The following is a 19420-nucleotide window of genomic DNA, read 5'->3' on the forward strand; positions in this document are numbered from 1 at the left end:
TGTTTTTGAAACTTGTGATATGAGAGGGAAGTAGCTGGGAGAACAGTAGACAGACTACTACGATTGTTAAAAAATCTTGCATGAAAAAGCATCATCGTAACCAGCAGAGACTTCACACGGCCGGAAAACACATGAAGAGTGAGAATGAATACGTAATTCTTTTTCTTTTTCTTTTTTTAAAATAATTTTATTTATTTATTTATTTATTTTGGCTGCATTGGGTTCTTGTTGCTGCGCTCAGGCTTTGTCTAGTCGCGGCGAGCGGGGGCTAGTCTTCAGTGCAGCGCGTGGGCCTCTTACCGCGGTGGCCTCTCCTGTTGCGGAGCATGGGCTCCAGGCGCGTGGGTTTCAGTAGTTGCGGCTCGTGGGCTTCAGTAGTTGTGGCTCGTGGGCTCAGTAGTTGTGGCTCACGGGCTCCAGGGTACAGGCTCAGCAGTTGTGGCGCACGGGCTTAGCTGCTCCATGGCATGTGGGATCCTCCAGGGCTCGAACCCATGTCCCCTGCATTGGCAGGCGGATTCTTAACCGCTGCGCCACCAGGGAAGGCCCTGAATATGTAGTTCTTTTGATTGGATCTGGTGAATCATGAGAATCAAACAAAATGTAACTTAACTAAACTCTGAAGCCTGCAGCAATTACACAGGCTGACTTTCCTCATGCTGCTCATGTCTTGAGAGCTGAAATGTTGTGAGGGGTACACATGGACTAAATTATTTCCTTCAGAGAATCTTCCCTCAGGGAAGTTCGACTCCAGGGGCCTAAGGTTATTTCCTAGATTTGTAAGAAGGCCAGTGTGTGGAGAGAAAAACAAAAGTGAAGCTGTGAAAGGATGTCCAGGTGCATTGGCTAGAAGGTAGACCGTCTTTCATTAAGGAGGAACCAGCGACAAGTGGTGTCATCCAGATGTGTGGACAGATAATGTCATCCAGGTGTGTGCAGACAAGTGAGTGATGGCATCCAGGTGTGTGGATAGTTGACGTGACTCTCTCAGGACCACAGACTTGGGCTCCTGGACTATCAGAGCTTGTGGAGACCTTTGGGATTGTCTAGTTCTCCTTCCCCAACCTGCTCTACCGATGAGGACACAGAGATCCCGAGTTGGGTAGGGCTTGCTCTGGGTGACTCCGGTAGTTACTTTCCGTGTGGGATTTGCAGCCGGTGTCCTGAGTCATGGTCCAGGAGCATGAGGCTTGCCTTCCTCTTATACCTCTTCAAGCTGTCTGCTTCTCCTCATCCCAGCTCGCTCCTACAAAATCCTGGCTGGTGACGATCCCAGCCTGTCCTTTGGACTCCACCTGGTCCAGAGCTCCACTGGCTTAGATTTTGGCCTCAGACATTATTCGTCATGGGGTTATGAGCTTCAGTGATGTACCCCACGGGTGCCTCATTTCAACAACATATTAAAGTAGAGATCCCTCTGCTGAGCCCAGAGCCAAGTGGAAAGCAGTACCTTACTTAGGCCGACGCGTGCACTTTACACAGCTCCTGCCGGCTGAGCCAGTGTTCCCCCAACCACACCCCTGCCCCAGGAGAATTTGTCCTTCCCAGCGGCCATCGTGAGGCCCTGATTGGCGATGGGCTGTAGGAAGGGGAACATGCAGGAAAAACCAGGTTGGGGTGTTTGGGGGTTTTCCCAACATCCATGGAAAATGCTGCATTCCCTTTCCACCCTCACCTGGCCATTGTAAGAACTCGTGCTGTAGTTAATAAGCTGTTATAATTCATGAAGCAGAAGAGAGTCCCCTGCAGTGCTAATAAGTTTAAATTGGGTCACACCTTGTGACTTCTAAATTTTCCTTTGCTGAATGGCCCCTTGGAGAAATCTCCCTAAGAAGGCATTCGGGAACATGTTTATTTTATTTTAATTTCTCTGAATGTGAATCTTGAGTTTTTGCAAAATAACTAATGAATATAGAGCAATATGAGAATATGTTGGTCAGCTAGAAAACATCATCACTCACAATATGCTTTACTCTCAACCCAAATATAAGTATATGGAATCTTTTTTCCAGCATCATTGAGATATAGTTGACATATAGCCCTGTGTAAGTTTAAGGTGCACAACTAGTTGATTTGATATATATCACAAAATGATTACCACTATAGTGTTAGCTAACACCTCCATCACGTCACATAATTACCCTTTCTTTTTTGTGGTGAGAACAAATTTAAGATGTAGCCTCTTATCAACTGTCAAGTATATAATACAGTATTATTAACTATAATCACCATGCCGTACATCAGACACCCAGAATTTATTCATCTTATAGCTGGAAGTTTGTACTCTTTGACCGACATCTGGAACATCTTTATTATCTTTATTATAGTGAGGTTTGTAATAACAAAAAGTGGCAAACAACCTAAATGTCCATCAGTACTTTTCTCCGGGTGCAGATATATGCATGTAAACACACAGAGAAAGGACACGTGTAACCTCTGAGGGAGAGAGTGGGGTTTTAGGCTTCTCTGTTTTATGTCTGTTAAACAGGAGAATGTGTTCAGATGCTACTTATGTCATTAAAAGTAACTTGAGGGGCTTCCCTGGTGGCGCAGTGGTTGAGAGTCCGTCCGCCTGCCGATGCAGGGGACACGGGTTCGTGCCCCGGTCCGGGAAGATCCCACATGCCGTGGAGCTTCTGGGCCTGTGAGCCATGGCCGCTGAGCCTGCGTGTCCAGAGCCTGTGCTCCGCAACGGGAGAGGCCACAACAGTGAGAGGCCCGCGTACCGCAAAAAAAAAAAAAAAAAAAAGTAACTTGAAAAAGATGTGATATAGAGAAACCACCGAGCTAGTACAATACAATTGTCTTCCAGTGTCTTTCATGTAAGGAGAGTGTGAGGGCTGAAATCCACGGTTGGGCTTCTGTGGCAGGAAAACAGGCTGCATTTGGCAGCCGCTTCGTGCCCCCTGGCTGGCATCCCAGTCAACTTTGGGGAACTAGGGAGCCAGGATTACGCATGGCAGATTGTAGGACAGTGGTTCTCACACTTGAGTGTGCATCAGAAGAACCCGCAGTACTTGTGATAGCTTCTTTTTCCCAGGTCTCACCGTCAGCAATTCTGATTTAATGGGTCTGTCTTTTGGTCCGTCAATCTGCATTTTTTATTTGTGTTTTGGCCCTGCCTCCGGGCTTGCGGGATCTTAGTTCCCCGACCAGGGATCAAACCCTGGCCCACGGCAGTGAAAGTGCTGAGTCCTAACCACTGGGTAACCAGGGAATTCCCTCAGTCTGCATTTTTAATAAGGGCCAGAGTTGATTCTGATGAAGGTAGTCTTTGGGAGGAGAATAATACATTTCTGTTCTTCCCCCTTTGCTGAGACACTGCTCACGATGTCCTCACAGATGAAAGCCAGGGCTGTTTCCCTGGTGACAGGGACCCACTTGCTAAGATAAAACACAGGGAAGACACACTCATCCTAGACATTCTAACTGCCAGACTGCCATCCCTAAAAGCTGTGTGTGTGTGTGTGTGCGCACACACACACAGACACGTGAACAATGCTTGAAAAACTTGAAAAACACTGCGAGGACCATAGCAGTTCTGTGCTTTGTCTAAAAAAAAACCAGGAAGGGGCCGTCACGTTAGATAGCAACACCAGAATGAACTTAGCTATGTGTACATAATAATTCGGAGGTGGACGTAATGAGGTGCAGTCTGGCTCATCACTGTGCTTTGTCAGGAGACACATATTAATGGAAACCCAAATGAGGGGCTTCCATAAGGTCATGGTTTCCATGTAAATGTGACCACAAAGAGCCCTTCACCGCTAAATGGCACAATGCACATGCAAGGTGATTCTTACCATCCATAAAAGCCATTTCTAGTCAATAACGAAACGGGATAGGAAGCAAAATGGGAAAGCAAATTGTCTTGTCCCTGCCTTAGGAAAAGAATGTAACAGAAATGGCTTTCAAGTGTTTTGTTTTGGTCTCCATGTTTATCTATCTATCTATCATTTATCTACCTATCTATCTATGCACTTGTATATATTTTCTACTTCTAATAGACTAAGGTTAGGTATGCCATCCATGCTGCTAATGTCTGGCTATTGGTAAGAGTCCAATCAAAAGTTGAAAAATAAAATGGGCTGAGATCCTGACTTGGGCAGGTTGGTCAAGCCTTATGTCTTTTAAGGGGGTGTTTGTACAGAGTGTCACTAAAGAAGGTGGCCTGACTGTGTCCTGGATCTTCAGGAATTGAGTGAAGTCCAGGGATGGTTGCAGTGAGACTGCCTGTGGCAAGAGACCCTAGATAAGTGAAGGGCAGGTACTACAGCTGCCCTAGACTGTCTCAGAGAGTTCAGGTCCAGCAACTCAGCCAGCCTGGACCTCCCCCCAGCCCTGGATAATCACATCAAAAATAGGCAGCCCTGGCAGCATCAGTCCTGGACCTCTTGGGATATTGTTAAAGACATACATTTGGGCTTCCCTGGTGGCGCAGTGGTTGAGAGTCTGCCTGCCAATGCAGGGGACACGGGTTCGTGCCCCGGTCCGGGAAGATCCCACATGCCGCGGAGCGGCTGGGCCCGTGAGCCATGGCCGCTGAGCCTGCGCATCCGGAGCCTGTGCTCTGCAATGGGAGAGGCCACAACAGTGAGAGGCCCGCATACCACAAAAAAAAAAAAAAAAAAGACATACATTTCAAAGACATACACGATCAAAGGGAGGAGGAAGGAGCTGTGCCATGCAGCACCCTCACCCAGGTGCTCCACACCAGGGCCTGCTAGGGACGCGGGGGTTACTGGGAGCACCTCCCCTGGGAAGAAATGATGCTGAGCAGTGGCTGGGGAAAGAAGGGGGATGGATTCCCGACACAAAGCTTCAGCCTGAAGAACATTTTGGTAATTAGAAAGACACAGTGAACACTCACTTCTTGTTCATTTCCTGCCACCTGAACACTTATTCATAATGGGCCCTAAGTTGTTGTGTATGTTTGACATAAACATAAGAAAGAGGACAGGTTTAAGCAACCTGTGCAATGTTGATATGATTGAGTAACAAATGTTGTGAACACTTTGAAGACTCTTGTGCGTTAAAATAAATATGATCTATAAGGGTAAACACAGTTCTAATTCACTAAAGCAATTAGTAAATTTCCCAGTGAGCGTTCATGTCCCCCTTTCACAGCAGGTGGTGGTAGTAGCATTTATCATGATCATACAGCATAGTGATTTTTGTAGACGTCTCTCTTACTAGACTGCAAAATTCTAGACAATGTTGTCCTTTTCTTGGGGTCTCTGATTCTTCTTGCAATGTCTCACCCTGGGCTTTGTATGCTTAGTAAACAAGGATGAAATGAAGGAAAGCCTTTAGACTAAAAACTAGCTAATTCTTCTCATTGCAAAGACTATCTTCCAGAGTAACATTCAAGTGAAAGAGTTGGAATTGCACGCCAGAAACCTCTTGACAAGAGGTGGTGACATAAGGCAGGACAAAGGGTTCCCCCAAAGTAGCCCCCATTCCTGTGAGCCAGCTGTGTGCCAGCTTGTTCACACGTATTGGATCTTCTCAGCGTTCTTCAGAGATGGGCATTATTATGAACTTCTTGTATTTTCCAAAACTGGGATTCTTCTGCGAATAGGACAACTCACGCTTAGTAGTGGCGGCGCCGTTACCCAAGCCCGAGAGCTGTATGCTCTTCCTTATTTGGACTTTGTGACCATTTCTGTCCTGCTGTTGGCAATCAACTTGTGCTTATCGTAGCGATTTCTTTTTGTCTTAAACGTCATCTTTCTCCATTTGCCCTGTTGCTATTTTAAGAAGCAGTAAGAGGACAATCTGAGAAAATGCAGTGTTTTTGAGACACAGCTCTGGGGTCTTGCTGTCTGAAGAGCGCCAACTATGAAGGCTGGTAGCACTCCCAAGCAGAGTACTTTGGGAATTTTAAAAGTGCTGTATTGGTGTAGGGCACTGCTTCGCAGCCAGGGGTGATTTTGTCTCCTATCCCCACCACAGGGGATATTTGGTAATGCTAGAAACATTGTTGGTTGTTGCAACTAGGTGTGTGTACAACTGGCATCTGGAGGGAAGAGGCCTGGGATGCTGCTGAACATCTCATAATGTAAAGGACGACCTCCCACGACACAGGATTTATCCTGTCCGAAATGTCACTAGTGCCGAGGGTGAGAAACCCTGGTATAAGGTGTTGCCATATTTCTTATATCTTTGGAAGCTGTTTTTTGGGGGGAGTTTTTCTCATAAAGTGGGGCACAGTTATTACATATATTAGGGTAAATTAAATTAATATGCTCTAAAATGTACATAATACTTTTACATCCTTAATTCTCTCGTCTTAATCTGACATTTTCATTCAAAATGATGGAGAAGCAGGGTAGCAAATTAAGAGAGCGTATGGGTCTCCTCAGAGCTTTTGGTCTTTTTTTTTTTTTTTTTTTGCGGTACACGGGCCTCTCACCATTGTGACCTCTCCCGTTGCGGAGCACAGGCTCTGGATGCGCAGGCTCAGCGGCCATGGCTCACAGGCCCAGCCGCTCCGCGGCATGTGGGATCTTCCCGGACCGGGGCACGAACCCGTGTCCCTTGCATCGGCAGGCGGACTCTCAACCACTGCGCCACCAGGGAAGCCGCAGCTTTTGGTCTTTAAAATTGATGTTGAAGACTGATAATAGGGTAGAGTGAACATTTGTTATAACTCATGGCTGGTTGTCATCTGCTCTTGTTTGGGGAAATTCCTCATCATCTTCCATCAAAGTGGAAGTCAGAACCCAAACTCCCAGCATATTTTGCAATTAGAACTCAGGTATGGGATCCAGGCTCTGCCCCTCAGATACACCTGAGTGAAACTTTCATTTAGAAATGAGGGACCTGGACCTCCCTCATGGTCCAGTGGCTCAGACTCTGTGCTCGCAATGCAGGGGAAGCAATCCCTGGCCGGGGAACTGGAGCCCGCATGCCTCAACTAAAAGATCCTGCATCCTGAAACGAGGATCCCACGTGCTGCAACTAAGACCCGGAGCAGCCAAATAAATAAATAAATATTAAAAAAAAAAGAAGAAGAAATGCGAGACCTGAGGACACCTAAGGAAATGAGGGCCCCATTTTGTTGGACACAGTGGCCGCAGAGGTGCCTGGCTTTGGGGAATGGTGATGGCTGCAAGATTGAGTTCCTGATGCAAAATGGCATTGGTGGAGGTGACAGCACTGACAGCATCTTTGCATGTGGGGTGGAGATTTCTTCATCAAGGATGGTTTTGGAAGCTGCGTCTTGAGGCTGATCTCCCAGTCCTCTCGGCAGTTACAGGGCTGAGCTGCCATTCTCTTCTACTTAAACCAACCAGCGTGGGTTCTGTTGTTTGCAAGGAAGAGCTCTAACTGATGCACAAGGTTTATCAGTGGTGAAGTCCTTTAAAACCTAGAGTCCTTTAAAAAGTCTCCTTTCATCTAGTAACGTTGTGCATATTCAGTTTAGAAGCAAAGACTGAAGGTCCTCCTTTCTTTCCAGGCTCTAGGTGCAGGGCTTTAGAACTTCTGGGAGCAGGTTAAAGACCGGGCAGGGGGAGACCACATCAGGCAGCTCTTCTCTGAGGGAACTGGAAGGCTTCACATTCTGGGCCTAGAAGAGGTTAAAAGAGAACAGGAAGGATTGAGGGCACCTGCCCCACTCCATCCAAGAGCAAGCAGATTAACATTTGGCTTGCTATGATGGAAGATTGGCTTAGAGAATACTTTTATGTTTTATTTTAACATATTGATCACCTTTTCAATGTGTGTTGGAGGTGGGAAGCTTTGTGTTTGAAAACAACGTTTGTGTTTATTTCTTTAAGTGTTTGATACTGAAGAAACTTGTCCAGAGATGGGTGTAGGAATAGACCAGCCAGGATTGATGCAAATGTGCCCATCAATATTCTTAATATTCTTTATTCTTAATACCCTGACTGCTAACTCACGGTATTATTTCCTTATTTCTAGCTGAGTGGGTAATTCATGTATAAACCATTATGAAAAAAAAAAAGGAAAAAGAAATTAGAGAAACAGCTCTAATGAAATATGTAAGTCTGAAAAGAATTAGAAATCAAGACTCCCAGAGATTGCTAATTTACTAAAGCCACAGGGCTTTTCAGTTTTAACATTGGGTTTTTTAGAGTAGCAGCATCCTGAGATTATTTTCATAGTTCCTTCTGCTAGCTGACTCTGTTTCTAGAAAATTCTGCCCCAGACTGTGAGCTCTGTGAGGGCAGGGAGTGTGTCATACTCATCTTTCACTCAATGTACCTTGTCCAGGACTTGTCACATATAGATGAATCACAAATAACTGTTGAATTAGCAGGTTTTATCATTCCCTTTTCTTGTGTGGCAGGGAAGTTTCCTACCACACCCCAACTCCTCATGTTACTCTGGGGGGTTACCCACTCCTTTCCTGGGGAGATAGCCTAACTTCTGGATCGTTGAAGGTAGAGAAAAGACAAGACTTTGTTAGTCTGCTTACAAAATTATGTAATTAGCAGGAATCTACACTGTAAAAGGAAAGTGTATATGACTTGTAGATGTTCCACTCTGAGACCTTGCCAGCAAGGATCACCACTGGTATCTAGTGATTCCCTGGGACCTGTCCAGAGTCTGCGCGAAATAAGTATGGCCTGATAGAGGACAAGTGAGAAAAATAACGGGCTGCCTTACCCCATCCCCTGAACTCCACGTGTGTGTGAGATCGTCTAACAGTAAGTTTTCTTTCTAGCAAGTTTCTGTGCCTTCTCACCCTTCCAGAGCTAAGAGCATGGTCAAGAGCTCTCACACAAGGTTGACTAGAGAAAGCCCAGAGGTGGCCTAGGTATCCAGGCCCAAGAGTGGCGACCCACAATGGGGCCCAGATTAAAATGAGACAGATGCAAGTTGTATGCCCTGCATGCTACTTCGGAGATGACTCTGGCTTAGAGAACACAAGGCCGTCTGGGGCTCCCTTCTGAGTTTTTTTTTTTTTTTTTTTTTTTTGGCAGCACAGCGTGGCATGCGGAATCTTAGTTCCCCAACCAGGGATTGAACCCGCCCCCCACTGCAGTGGAAGGGTGGAGTCTTAAGCACTGGACCACCAGGGAATTCCCTCCCTTTTGATTCTTGATGGGGTGAGAAGAAAAGTCCAACCAAAGAAAGATGATTTCGGGTCAGAATAATAGCATTGAAGCCTCCACTCTGTGTTTGGGCAAAGCTGAACTGAAGAGTTAAAAAACGAGTAGTGTGTGTGTGACAGAGCTGGAAGCAATAATTAGTATGTCTGGAGTATGAGATGAAAAAAAGCATTTTCCCAAAGTCGTCTAATGGAAGCATATGGGGTTTTCTTTGTGTTCGTATGTGAGGCCGTGTCCGTTCTCACACTGCCTGTCACGGGCTCTCCTCTCCCGTAGGTGGCCAGCCTGCCACACTGAGTTGGCTCAGTCTGAGAAGCCAGGGGGTGCCTGGCTCTTGCAACACACACAGGGCAGGCTTAGAAGAAAAAACTCATGTCTGGGGGAGGATCTGTTCTGTTATTGTCTGGACTTAAGTTTCAAAAACTGCTCTCTCCTCCCTAGTAATTAAAAAGATGACCTCTAGTGGTTTCTCATAAGTTTGGGCTAATTGCCATGTAGCCGCATGCACTTGGCTGTCATGAAATCTTCAGAGCCCTTAAGCAGTTTTCTCAGACTCCTAACTGCAGTCTTCACCTCTGTTGTCTCTGTCTTCTGTTCTCTACGTCCTGTTGCCTATTGTCATCATAAAGCATAATACCACCTCCTGAAGTTCATACAGCCCAAGGTCTTGTCTCTTACATGGGATATAAGCAAGGGACATTTGGGTGAGGCATAAAGATCTGTTTATTTATTTTTAAATTTTTATTTATTTTTATTTTTGGCTGCATTGGGTCTTTGTTGCTGCACTCAGGCTTTCTCTAGTTACGGAGAGCGGGGGCTGCTCTTCGTTGCGGTGCGCGGGCTTCTCACTGCAGTGGCTTCTCTTGTTGCGGAGCACGGGCTCTAGGTGCGCGGGCTCAGTAGTTGTGGCACACGGGCTCTAGAGCGCAGGCCCTGTAGTTGTGGTGCACGGGCTTAGTTGCTCCGCCGGCATGTGGGATCTTCCCTGACCAGGGCTCGAACCCATGTCCCTTGCATTGGCAGGCAGATTCTTAATCACTGCACCACCAGGGAAGTTCCTAAGGATCTGTTTAGCTTAAACACAATAAAGGTAGAGTTGTAACCAAATTTATTAGAGCTTCCTGTAATAAACCACAGTGGGGGAGGGGTTCCCTTTATTTATTCAACCCCATCAGAACCTACTTGTATTTTTCAGTGCATCTGTCATGGATTCAGAGGCAGTAAAGTACAGTAGTGGAGTGTTTGCTTCCAGAGTCAGGCAAATCTAAGTTGAGATTCCAGCCCCACTGCTTATTAGTTGTGCCATTATGGTTAGTTACTTAGCCTTGAAGTACCACTTTCCTCATTTGTAAAATGAATGTAATAATCGTTTTGAGGGGAATTTCCTGGCAGTCCAGTGGTTAGGACTCCACGCTTTCACTGCCGAGGGCATGGGTTCGATCCCTGGTTGGGGAGCTAAGATCCCACAAGCCCTGTGGCACAGCCAAAAACAACGCAATAGTTTTGAGGGGATCAAATGGGATGATGTATGTGAAGTAATTAGCACAGTGCCTGGCATGTAAAATGCCCTCAGTAAATGGGGGCTATTTTTATCCATTCAATCAAAAGGGACATTTATTTGGTATCTGCTGGGTTCAGGCATGTTGTAATGTAGGTACAAAAATGCTTCAAGACATTGGCCCTTTGCCTGTAAAGAGTTTACATCATGGCTGGTGGAGGCTCCAGAGGAAACACTTTCAGAATTTCAAAGGTAGAATGTAATAAAGGACAGAAATATCATGAAAGGGAAAAGGCTTTGAAGACAGGGTAATCTTTGAGTTGGGCACCTTAGGATGTGAAGAATGTAAGTTGTGTGGGGATGAAGCAACCAGTATTCTAGAGAAAGGGAATAAACCCCAAGAGAGATGTTGGATGGTGAGGACATGTCTGTGTCCAACAGTCTAGTGTGGCCTGAATATAGGGATTGAGACAGAGGTGGGGAGACAGACAAAAACAAAAAAAACAAAAAAACAGGGCGGATCAGAAGAGGGGGGCATGTGATTGGAAATGCCATGCTAAAGGCTCTGGTCTTTGTTTGTTGGGCTATTGAAGACTTTGTGGGTAGGGGAGGTAATACAATCCCATAGTTTGTTATTTACTATGTGAGGTACTATCTTTCCTTTATTTGTCCTAAAAGTTTTTTGTTTATTCATGATCTCTCAGGTTTCTGGAGCACTATTAATAAAGGAAAGTCTGAACATTAGTATGGTTTAATTGGGATGTCCTAGCTGAGAGGCACCCTAGCCTTAACTCCAATGAGGACCAGAGAGAATAGAGATCTAAAATGGGCTATTCTATTCTGAGATGTTCACTTTCTTTCCATCTTGCAAAAGCTCACAGCACTGAAACCCTTACCAGATTTTATCAGGAGCTTGGCAAATGATCAACTTTCTTCTCTGGAGGGTACCCCAATATTGAACTTTCAAAGACTGACATTTACATGGCCTCTAGTTGTTGATAAGTTTGTCATGTTACTATTTTTAGTATTATATAATCAATGATATTGACTAGAGTGATGGGTCTAGTTATAGGCCTAACTGCATCCCGAATCCTTTTCAACTATGTTACCACAATTTCCTCTGTTAAAGATATTTTTTTAAAGTATTCTTTTTTTAAAAAAAATTGTTTATTTTATTCTTGGCTGCATTGGGTCTTCGTTGCTGCATGCGGGCTTTCTCTAGTTGCGGCGAGTGGGGGATACTCTTCGTTGTGGTGCGCGGGCTTCTCATTGCAGTGGCTTCTCTTGTTGCAGAGCACGGGCTCTAGGCACGCGGGCTTCAGTAGTTGCAGCTCGCTGGCTCGGTAGTTGTGGCTCACGGGCTCTAGAGCGCAGGTTCAGTTACTGTGGCGCATGGGCTTAGTTGCTCCGCAGCATGTGGGATCTTCCCGGCCCAGGGCAAGAACCATGTCCCCTGCATTGGCAGGCAGATTCTTAACCACTGTGCCACTGTTAAAGATATTTTGAAGCAAAAGAGTGCCTCTGCTCTTGGGTATATATAACCCTGTTGGTGAACATGATGAGAAAAATCACTGGGTAAGGGATTAGGCAGGCACAGATTGTATTTTATTTTGCGTTTTTCAAAAATATAATACTTGCTTTAGCTAAAGTGATTATAACCCAGAACACGTGGGTTTAGAATAAATACAGTTGCATAAAATTGGATTGCTTTTGTTCCAATGTTGACTTTTTCTCCCTGTATGAGTGAATCACTTAAATTTGGAGAGTAGAATCATTTTACTTCTTTCCAGCCCAACTGGAATATCTGCAGACAGAAGACAAAGTACAAAGGCTTATGAGAGACGGACAATGAAGCTCCATCCTCTGGGAAAAGGAAAGAAAATGTGAAGGGAGGAGATAGCTTCAAAGGAGGGAGGCTACAAAGTCTCCTTCCTGCCTTCCCCAACTTGGTCCAGGTTAAATTTACATTTCAGTGATGACTTAATACTACTACTAAAGATTGTATGTAACTTTTAAGTTTCTCAAATGTTTGTTATCCTGGTAGAAATCCTGCATATATATGTGTGTATGTGCATGCGTGTGTGTGTGTGTGTGTGTTGTGTGGTGAGGCGGCCTAAGGGTGTTTATTTAAGGAAGCAGAGGGTAGGGTCTCAGAACTGACAATCCTTACTGGTATTGTCAGGCAGATACGGATTAGAGCTTGGTAGCCGAGAAAGAGGGAGAGAAGAAGGGAGTAGCAGAGGAGTGGCGAGCAGGTATTGCAGTGAGCCTGTCTAAGGTAAATGGCACGGAGGCTGCATTTTCTGACCCAGGGAGATAAAAGACAGCGCCGTCCTTGGCACTATGTGCGGTGACCCGTAGCAGGATCACAAGTCACCACCCTCCGACCCCCAGAGACCCCGGCCCATCTTCCTCCACTCCGCCCTACAGCTCTTGAAGTCTGCAGCTCCGGCCCAGGATGCAGGCGGCGAGGCAGCTCTTTGAACCGGGCCAGGGACCAGGTTCCTTCTCCAAATGCACAGGACACAGAGCGGGGCTGCACTCCCCAGTCGTCCGCTGGCAGGCACTCACGCGCGGCGCAGCCCGGGCCGTGGGAGCTGTCCGTGGTGCTGAACACTTCCTTGGGCTTGGTCGGACCCGTGACTCTCGAATCGCGTCGCCAGCCTAGGCGGAGGGAAGGCTCAGTGGGTTCCGCGGAGCGCGAGCGCCCGAAGGCCTGCGGCGAAGATTTAGATCCCTGACAGAACCCCCTATGCGACTCTGTTAGCGCAAGCCAGGACTCCATGCAGGATCCAGCGCTTGAGGGCGAGTCCCTCATCTTTCCCCTACATCCCGTCTCAACTCCCACCCACTTCCTCCCCTGCGCCTTCCTTGTTCAAACAGCACCAGGTCCTGCCGAGAGCGCGGGGCTTCACGCGCCTCCTCTCCCTTGTCCACTGCGCTCTCCTCCAGAGCGGGACTCTCCCAGGGCGCAGCAAGTTCCCGCAGCAGAGGTTCTCCCTCGCCCCTCCGGCCCAGGTTTCCGGCCGCTCCTTCCTCTTCTGCTTCTATTCTCTCCACACTATCCACCTCTCCAGTTCTCTAAGCACCGAGTCGGGAGGTGCGTGCTCCGCCCCTTTTTTCCGTACAAGGACACGATGGAGTGGGGGGCGGGGCGGAGGGGAGGCGCCGCGAGCCCACTGGGAACGCTTGAATCTCTTCAGTTCCGCGGAGAAGCGGAGAAGGCTGCACGGCCGTCTTGGGTGGAGGACCTCTAGGGACCATCAGAATTCTCCCCCTCGTTCCCCGGAGCGCTTTTCCATCCGCCAAGCCCCAGTCACCAGGTAGGACTGTGCTCCTGGATCTGACCTGTGGGGACTGTACGGGCTCTAAATAGAGTAGAAGGCATTGAAATAACCTGTGCACATCTAACTCACAGACTTAATTTTACAGAGGTAGGGGTGACGGCACTTTAAATTTTGTTGTTATTTATTGTGGCCAGTCATTCCAGAGGAATATTTGGGTCACTGAAGTGTGTGTGTGTGTGTGTTGAGGGGCGCAGTTGGTGTATGAGGGGGCGGAGAGAGAATGGGAAGTGACGGACTTTGATTCTCTTTGGACAGGTGGCCATGGCCTCATTGGCGACTCAGGGTCCCGGGGCCCCTGACTTCTTTTCTGGGCTGCTGCGGGCGGCTTCAACTCCGGCCAACCAGAGCTCAGGAGCCTTGGTGGGCAATGGGTCGGCGGCTGGTCCGGGCGCGCAGGCCATCGCGCCATTCCAGAGCCTGCAGCTGGTGCATCAGCTGAAGGGGCTGATTGTGCTGCTCTACAGCATCGTGGTGGTCGTGGGGCTGGTGGGCAACTGCCTGCTGGTGCTGGTGATCGCACGGGTGCCTCGGCTGCACAACGTGACCAACTTCCTCATCGGCAACCTGGCCTTGTCGGACGTGCTCATGTGCACCGCCTGCGTGCCGCTCACGCTGGCCTACGCTTTCGAGCCACGCGGCTGGGTGTTCGGCGGCGGCCTGTGCCACCTGGTCTTCTTCCTGCAGCCCGTCACCGTCTATGTGTCTGTGTTCACGCTCGCCACCATCGCGGTGGACCGCTACGTCGTGCTGGTGCACCCTCTGCGCCGGCGCATCTCGCTGCGCCTCAGCGCCTACGCGGTGCTGGCCATCTGGGCGCTGTCCGCGGTGCTGGCGCTGCCGGCCGCCGTGCACACCTACCACGTCGAGCTCAAGCCACACCGCGTGCGCCTCTGCGAGGAGTTCTGGGGGTCCCAGGAGCGCCAGCGCCAGCTCTACGCTTGGGGGCTGCTGCTCGTCACCTACCTGCTCCCCCTGCTGGTCATCCTCTTGTCTTACGTCCGGGTGTCGGTGAAGCTCCGCAACCGCGTGGTGCCGGGCTGCGTGACCCCGAGCCAAGCGGACTGGGATCGCGCGCGACGCCGCCGCACCTTCTGCCTGCTGGTGGTGGTGGTGGTGGTGTTCGCCGTCTGCTGGCTGCCCCTGCACGTCTTCAATCTGCTGCGGGATCTCGACCCGCGCGCCATAGACCCCTATGCCTTCGGGTTAGTGCAGCTGCTCTGCCACTGGCTCGCCATGAGCTCGGTCTGCTACAACCCCTTCATCTACGCCTGGCTGCACGACAGCTTCCGTGAGGAGCTACGCAAACTGTTGTTCACCTGGCCCCGCAAGATCGCGCCGCACGGCCAGAGCATGACAGTCAGCGTGCTCATCTGATGCCACTGCGCCAGGCCTTGGGGAACTCCATGTCCGCTTGTCTGCGAGGATGCCCACCCGAGGCCGGACTGGAGAGTTTATTCCAGAGCTAAGCTAATACTAAGCCAATAAGGGGCAAAGCTTCCAGCCCAGCCTTCTTGTCCAGCTGTCTTTCCTTGTCCTGTGTCTTTGTAAAATGCTAAGTGGGCTTTGTTGAGAGTCTTGTGCTTTGCTTGCAGGAGGCCGGGGAGAGGAAAAGAGGATTTATTATTTCCTCCGTTTGCCCTTGAAGGCCAAACAAAGCTCCTTCTCCTGGTTCAGAACAGTATTTCAGGACCGTAGCTGCCTTCCTTGTTCCTCTTCTGCTTGCTCAATGGGGAGATGAAGGAGCAATGAGCAGGGGGTTTAAAATGGCTTTGCTGGGGTTGGTAGAGCTTCTCAGGTTGCCTTTTAAAAGGGGCTCAGCCGAGATACAGTTGCTTAGTCAATTTGAACCCATTAATTTCTGGGATTCCAGGGAAATATGTACTACAACTCTACATCTAGGATTTCAGCATTTCCTGAATAAGACCTTTATATGCCAAAGGGGTTTTAATTTTAAATCCACTTGAATTTATAGTACAAAAACACTTACAAACCACCTTTCAAGAGGTGTTGCTACTGTTTTCCCTCCTCCTTATCCCCCAATTTCTATTTGAAAATGATGAGCTGAATTAGTTGATGAAGATATAGATAAATAGGGATAAAGAGGAAAAGGTTCAAATCGTTTAAGGGGATATGTAACTGCATAGGACAGACACCCCATCCGCGTGTATGTTTGTATATACACACCCAGTGTTTGCCACAGGCAGGCACTCAAATATTTGGTTTTCTGGATACGCAGTGTACGCTGTGTGCCGTAGCGTAATGCTCTTTCCTGATCTCGCAGCGGATCAACAGCCGTCAACTGACTGCTCAGCGCCTGCTCTGTGGTGACACACTTGGAACACGATCGACTCAGAATATAAGGAAGGGGAGAAGCTTACTTAAATCCAGAACAGAAGAGTGAAGTGCCACCTACAGGGTGCACAGATCAAACACTCAATTCCTTTCCGGGTGAAGGGAAGAGGTGATGACTGTAGGACCATGATACCAGGCTGCTAATCCTTACGTTAACATCCCAGGAGCTCTTTAAATGAGGACAAGGGTTTCCACATTGATGCTGGAATAATGACAGTGGCAGTGAAGGCAGGAGTCTTGGGAAATGATACATGATATGCAGCTGTCAGATTAGCCCTTGTGGCATATAGGCCATGGAGTGGTGTCTGCAGCCATTCAGCTACCAACTGGAAGATTCCAGTACTACTCCAGCACTAAACAGCAGAACAAGTGTTTTCCCACCTCTCCCCTTCTGTTACTCTCAATGAGCTCATTCACTCATTAAAGTGTGCCCCGAAAGGAAGGAAAAGAGGGGGTGATTTGGGGATGACAAGGATTATACCCTTTTACTCTGATGTCAGTAAGCACAATGGAAGAGTGGCTCCATTCATCGTTGGGCTCGTTAGCAATATGAGTCTTTAGTACTTATATGACTAGACTTTTCACAGCATGGGGAAGGGCAGGAAAAGGCTGGAGAAAGGAAAAGGCAGGTGAACTTGGGAGATGCCGTTACCTCTGGCAATGGCGCTAAAACTAACTTTCAGCTTCGTCTGTGGATTTAGAGAACAAAGAACCTGTGCTCTAATAATGTGACCCACGCACAGCATGATGTCACTCCCCACCCCAAATGAGCTCATCTCCCAGCATCCCAGGGACTGGTTCCTGTGCTTCCAGCAGCTCTACTGTTTGGGAGACTCAAGGCTAGACATTTCCTGTTTCCTCAGATCATTCTTTGGATGGGTATGTGTGGAGACGGGAGGGATTGGGGGAAGGGGTGGAAGTAGTTGGGGGAGGAATCTGATTAATTGTGGTCTCTTCACTGGAGGGTTTAAGTCACTGGTTCTCAGCCCTGGCTGCTCCTAGAATTACCTGGGGAGCTTTCAAAAAACATCAGTGCCTAGGTCCTATCCCCAGAGAGTCCAGTTGATTTGAGATGGGGACTGGGTATCAGCATTTTTCAAAGCACTTCAGGTGATTTTAACATGCATCCAAGGTTAAATGCCTTAAGAATTATTCTCTTTCTAATGAACCTCAGAAACATCTGCATGAAGCTTTGGGAATACTCTATTAGCCTTTAGACAATACCTGGTGGAGCACATAGAGGTAAATCCTATCACAGAATATGTAGGTATCCATTCAACAGTTTCCTTACACATCTCTGTGTAAGGCTCTGTATGAGTCCAATCAGTTTTTTTTTTTTAAAGTATTGTCATTCAATTTTAGGTCAATGACGTTATAAAGTTATACACCATGAATTATTCCAAATCCTGGTTGCTGGCATGTTAAAAAAATTGAAATGTTCCCTGATAGTTTGATTTAAGTCAACTGTGAGAGGAAAGCGTTCCCATTAATTACTAGAAAAGCTCCCACCAGTTTCTATCATGCCTACAGCTTAAGTTAAAAAAAAATTTTTTTAACATTTATGTGGACTTTATGGAGAGCCTAAAGAGGCTGGAGAATTGTGTTTATAAACATCTTTACAAATTATGCAGATTGGCAACTGAACAGCAACTAATTAATTCTTACCCTATCTGAAATCTATTGGAGACGTGTCTGACTACAAAACAAACTGATCAAACAAATCTCTCAGAAGAGTCCTAGAGGAATCCACAGAGGGTTGAGGTAGAACTTTTAATTTAATATGGTAGTTCATTTTAGTTAATACCAAGTATCCAGCCCTTTTCCTGCAAGGAGTCGTAAGGCTGGGAATGGAGCCAGCCTGGTACTTGGCACTAGCCCTTTCTGAGGCTGATGGGAGGTTCTGTACTCCTCTTTGCAAGTGTCGTCTCCAAGTCTTACTTTTGGCAGTCAACCAATTGATTTATTTCACTAAATCCGCTGGGGGGTGTTTCAATATGTGTTGGCCACAGTTACCTGGAAATAGCAACTGTGAGAGATGCTAAGGTAACTATTCCAATTGATGTAACGTTTCTGAATTTTTGTTCTTGTGGATTTTCAGTCTGCTCTTCTACTGGGGGTGCTAAGTTCTAGGTTTATTTTCTCAGGTAGGCTAGTTCACCACCTCTGTCCTGTGGCTTGCATTCCTGAACACCTAGTAGTCTGACAAATATAAGTAAGGCACGGAGCTGGCGTCAAGGGGACCCAGGCAAGAGTGTGGCTAGATCTGGGAGTGAACCAGGGTCCATCCCCTGCAGATGAGAGGTTAGGAGCACCTTTATTCCCCAAGGCAAGTCCCTGATTGATTTCCCTTCAGGCACTGGTGTCTGTTATGTGCATAGGATGTATCTGGGGCTGACTTCACTGTGTGAAGCTCTTCAGGATGGGGCTTGTACTGTGTTTCACACATTGTGGGTTCTCAATAAACATTAAATCAGTAGAACAGTCTCCAGCCGTGGGATTAATAAACTAAGCCAGCTACACACACAGTGTAACCACACAACCTCAGGATGGCCAGGATCAAAGCAAGGATAAATCATGCCAAGGAAAACATGCTACTCAATCTGAATTTGTCAGTTCAAGCTAATTCCAAGAGTGAACTGTTCATTTAGGGCCTGTGACCCCCTGGCCCCAATCTAAGTAGTGACAGCATTTCTGTACATGGCGCCAAGCTCTGTGTTCTCCAAGACTGCAGGTGTCTAAATCCGATGGTCCATCAGAGGGAGAGTAGAGAATTTCATGCTTAATTTCTATATCATCATAAATCTGAATCATTATTTAAATGTTAGCATTTAATCACCCACTTCCACCTATGACTTGAGAAATTTTAAAACATTCAACACGTGGGTCTGTAAACAAAATTTAATCATCTACATTCCAAAACCTTCATGATAGCATCATAAACAGAATTTTCTGGTACATCTAAACTAAGACTTAAAAATGGATTTGTGCATACCTTTCCAGGGATTTTTTTTGCAAAGTGAGAGAAGACAGTATACAGACGTTGAAAATGTAAAATATTTATTTGGATGGATGAAAGTTGCAATCTTGATTTGTTAGAAGACTGTACATTCCCAGTCAGTCTTTGGAAGTAGAAAGCCTTA

General features: G+C 47.2%; 1 protein-coding gene across 1 annotated transcript; it reads left to right on the forward strand.

The window, feature by feature from the left end:
• Positions 1 to 13855: 13855 nt before the first annotated feature.
• On the forward strand, positions 13856 to 15923 carry PRLHR (prolactin releasing hormone receptor). Its single transcript, XM_060286571.1, has 2 exons — positions 13856 to 13904; positions 14184 to 15923. The coding sequence occupies exon 2, from the start codon at positions 14190 to 14192 to the stop codon at positions 15300 to 15302; it is 1113 nt and encodes a 370-aa protein (XP_060142554.1). The 5' UTR covers positions 13856 to 13904; positions 14184 to 14189; the 3' UTR covers positions 15303 to 15923.
• Positions 15924 to 19420: the final 3497 nt, after the last annotated feature.

This window comes from Globicephala melas, chromosome 16 (genome assembly GCF_963455315.2).
Source record: "Globicephala melas chromosome 16, mGloMel1.2, whole genome shotgun sequence".
NCBI lineage: Eukaryota > Metazoa > Chordata > Mammalia > Artiodactyla > Delphinidae > Globicephala > Globicephala melas.

Bases quoted from the DNA above. Each gene is read 5' to 3' on its own strand.
- PRLHR (XM_060286571.1), top strand. From the start codon at position 14,190: ATGGCCTCATTGGCGACTCAGGGTCCCGGGGCCCCTGACTTCTTTTCT.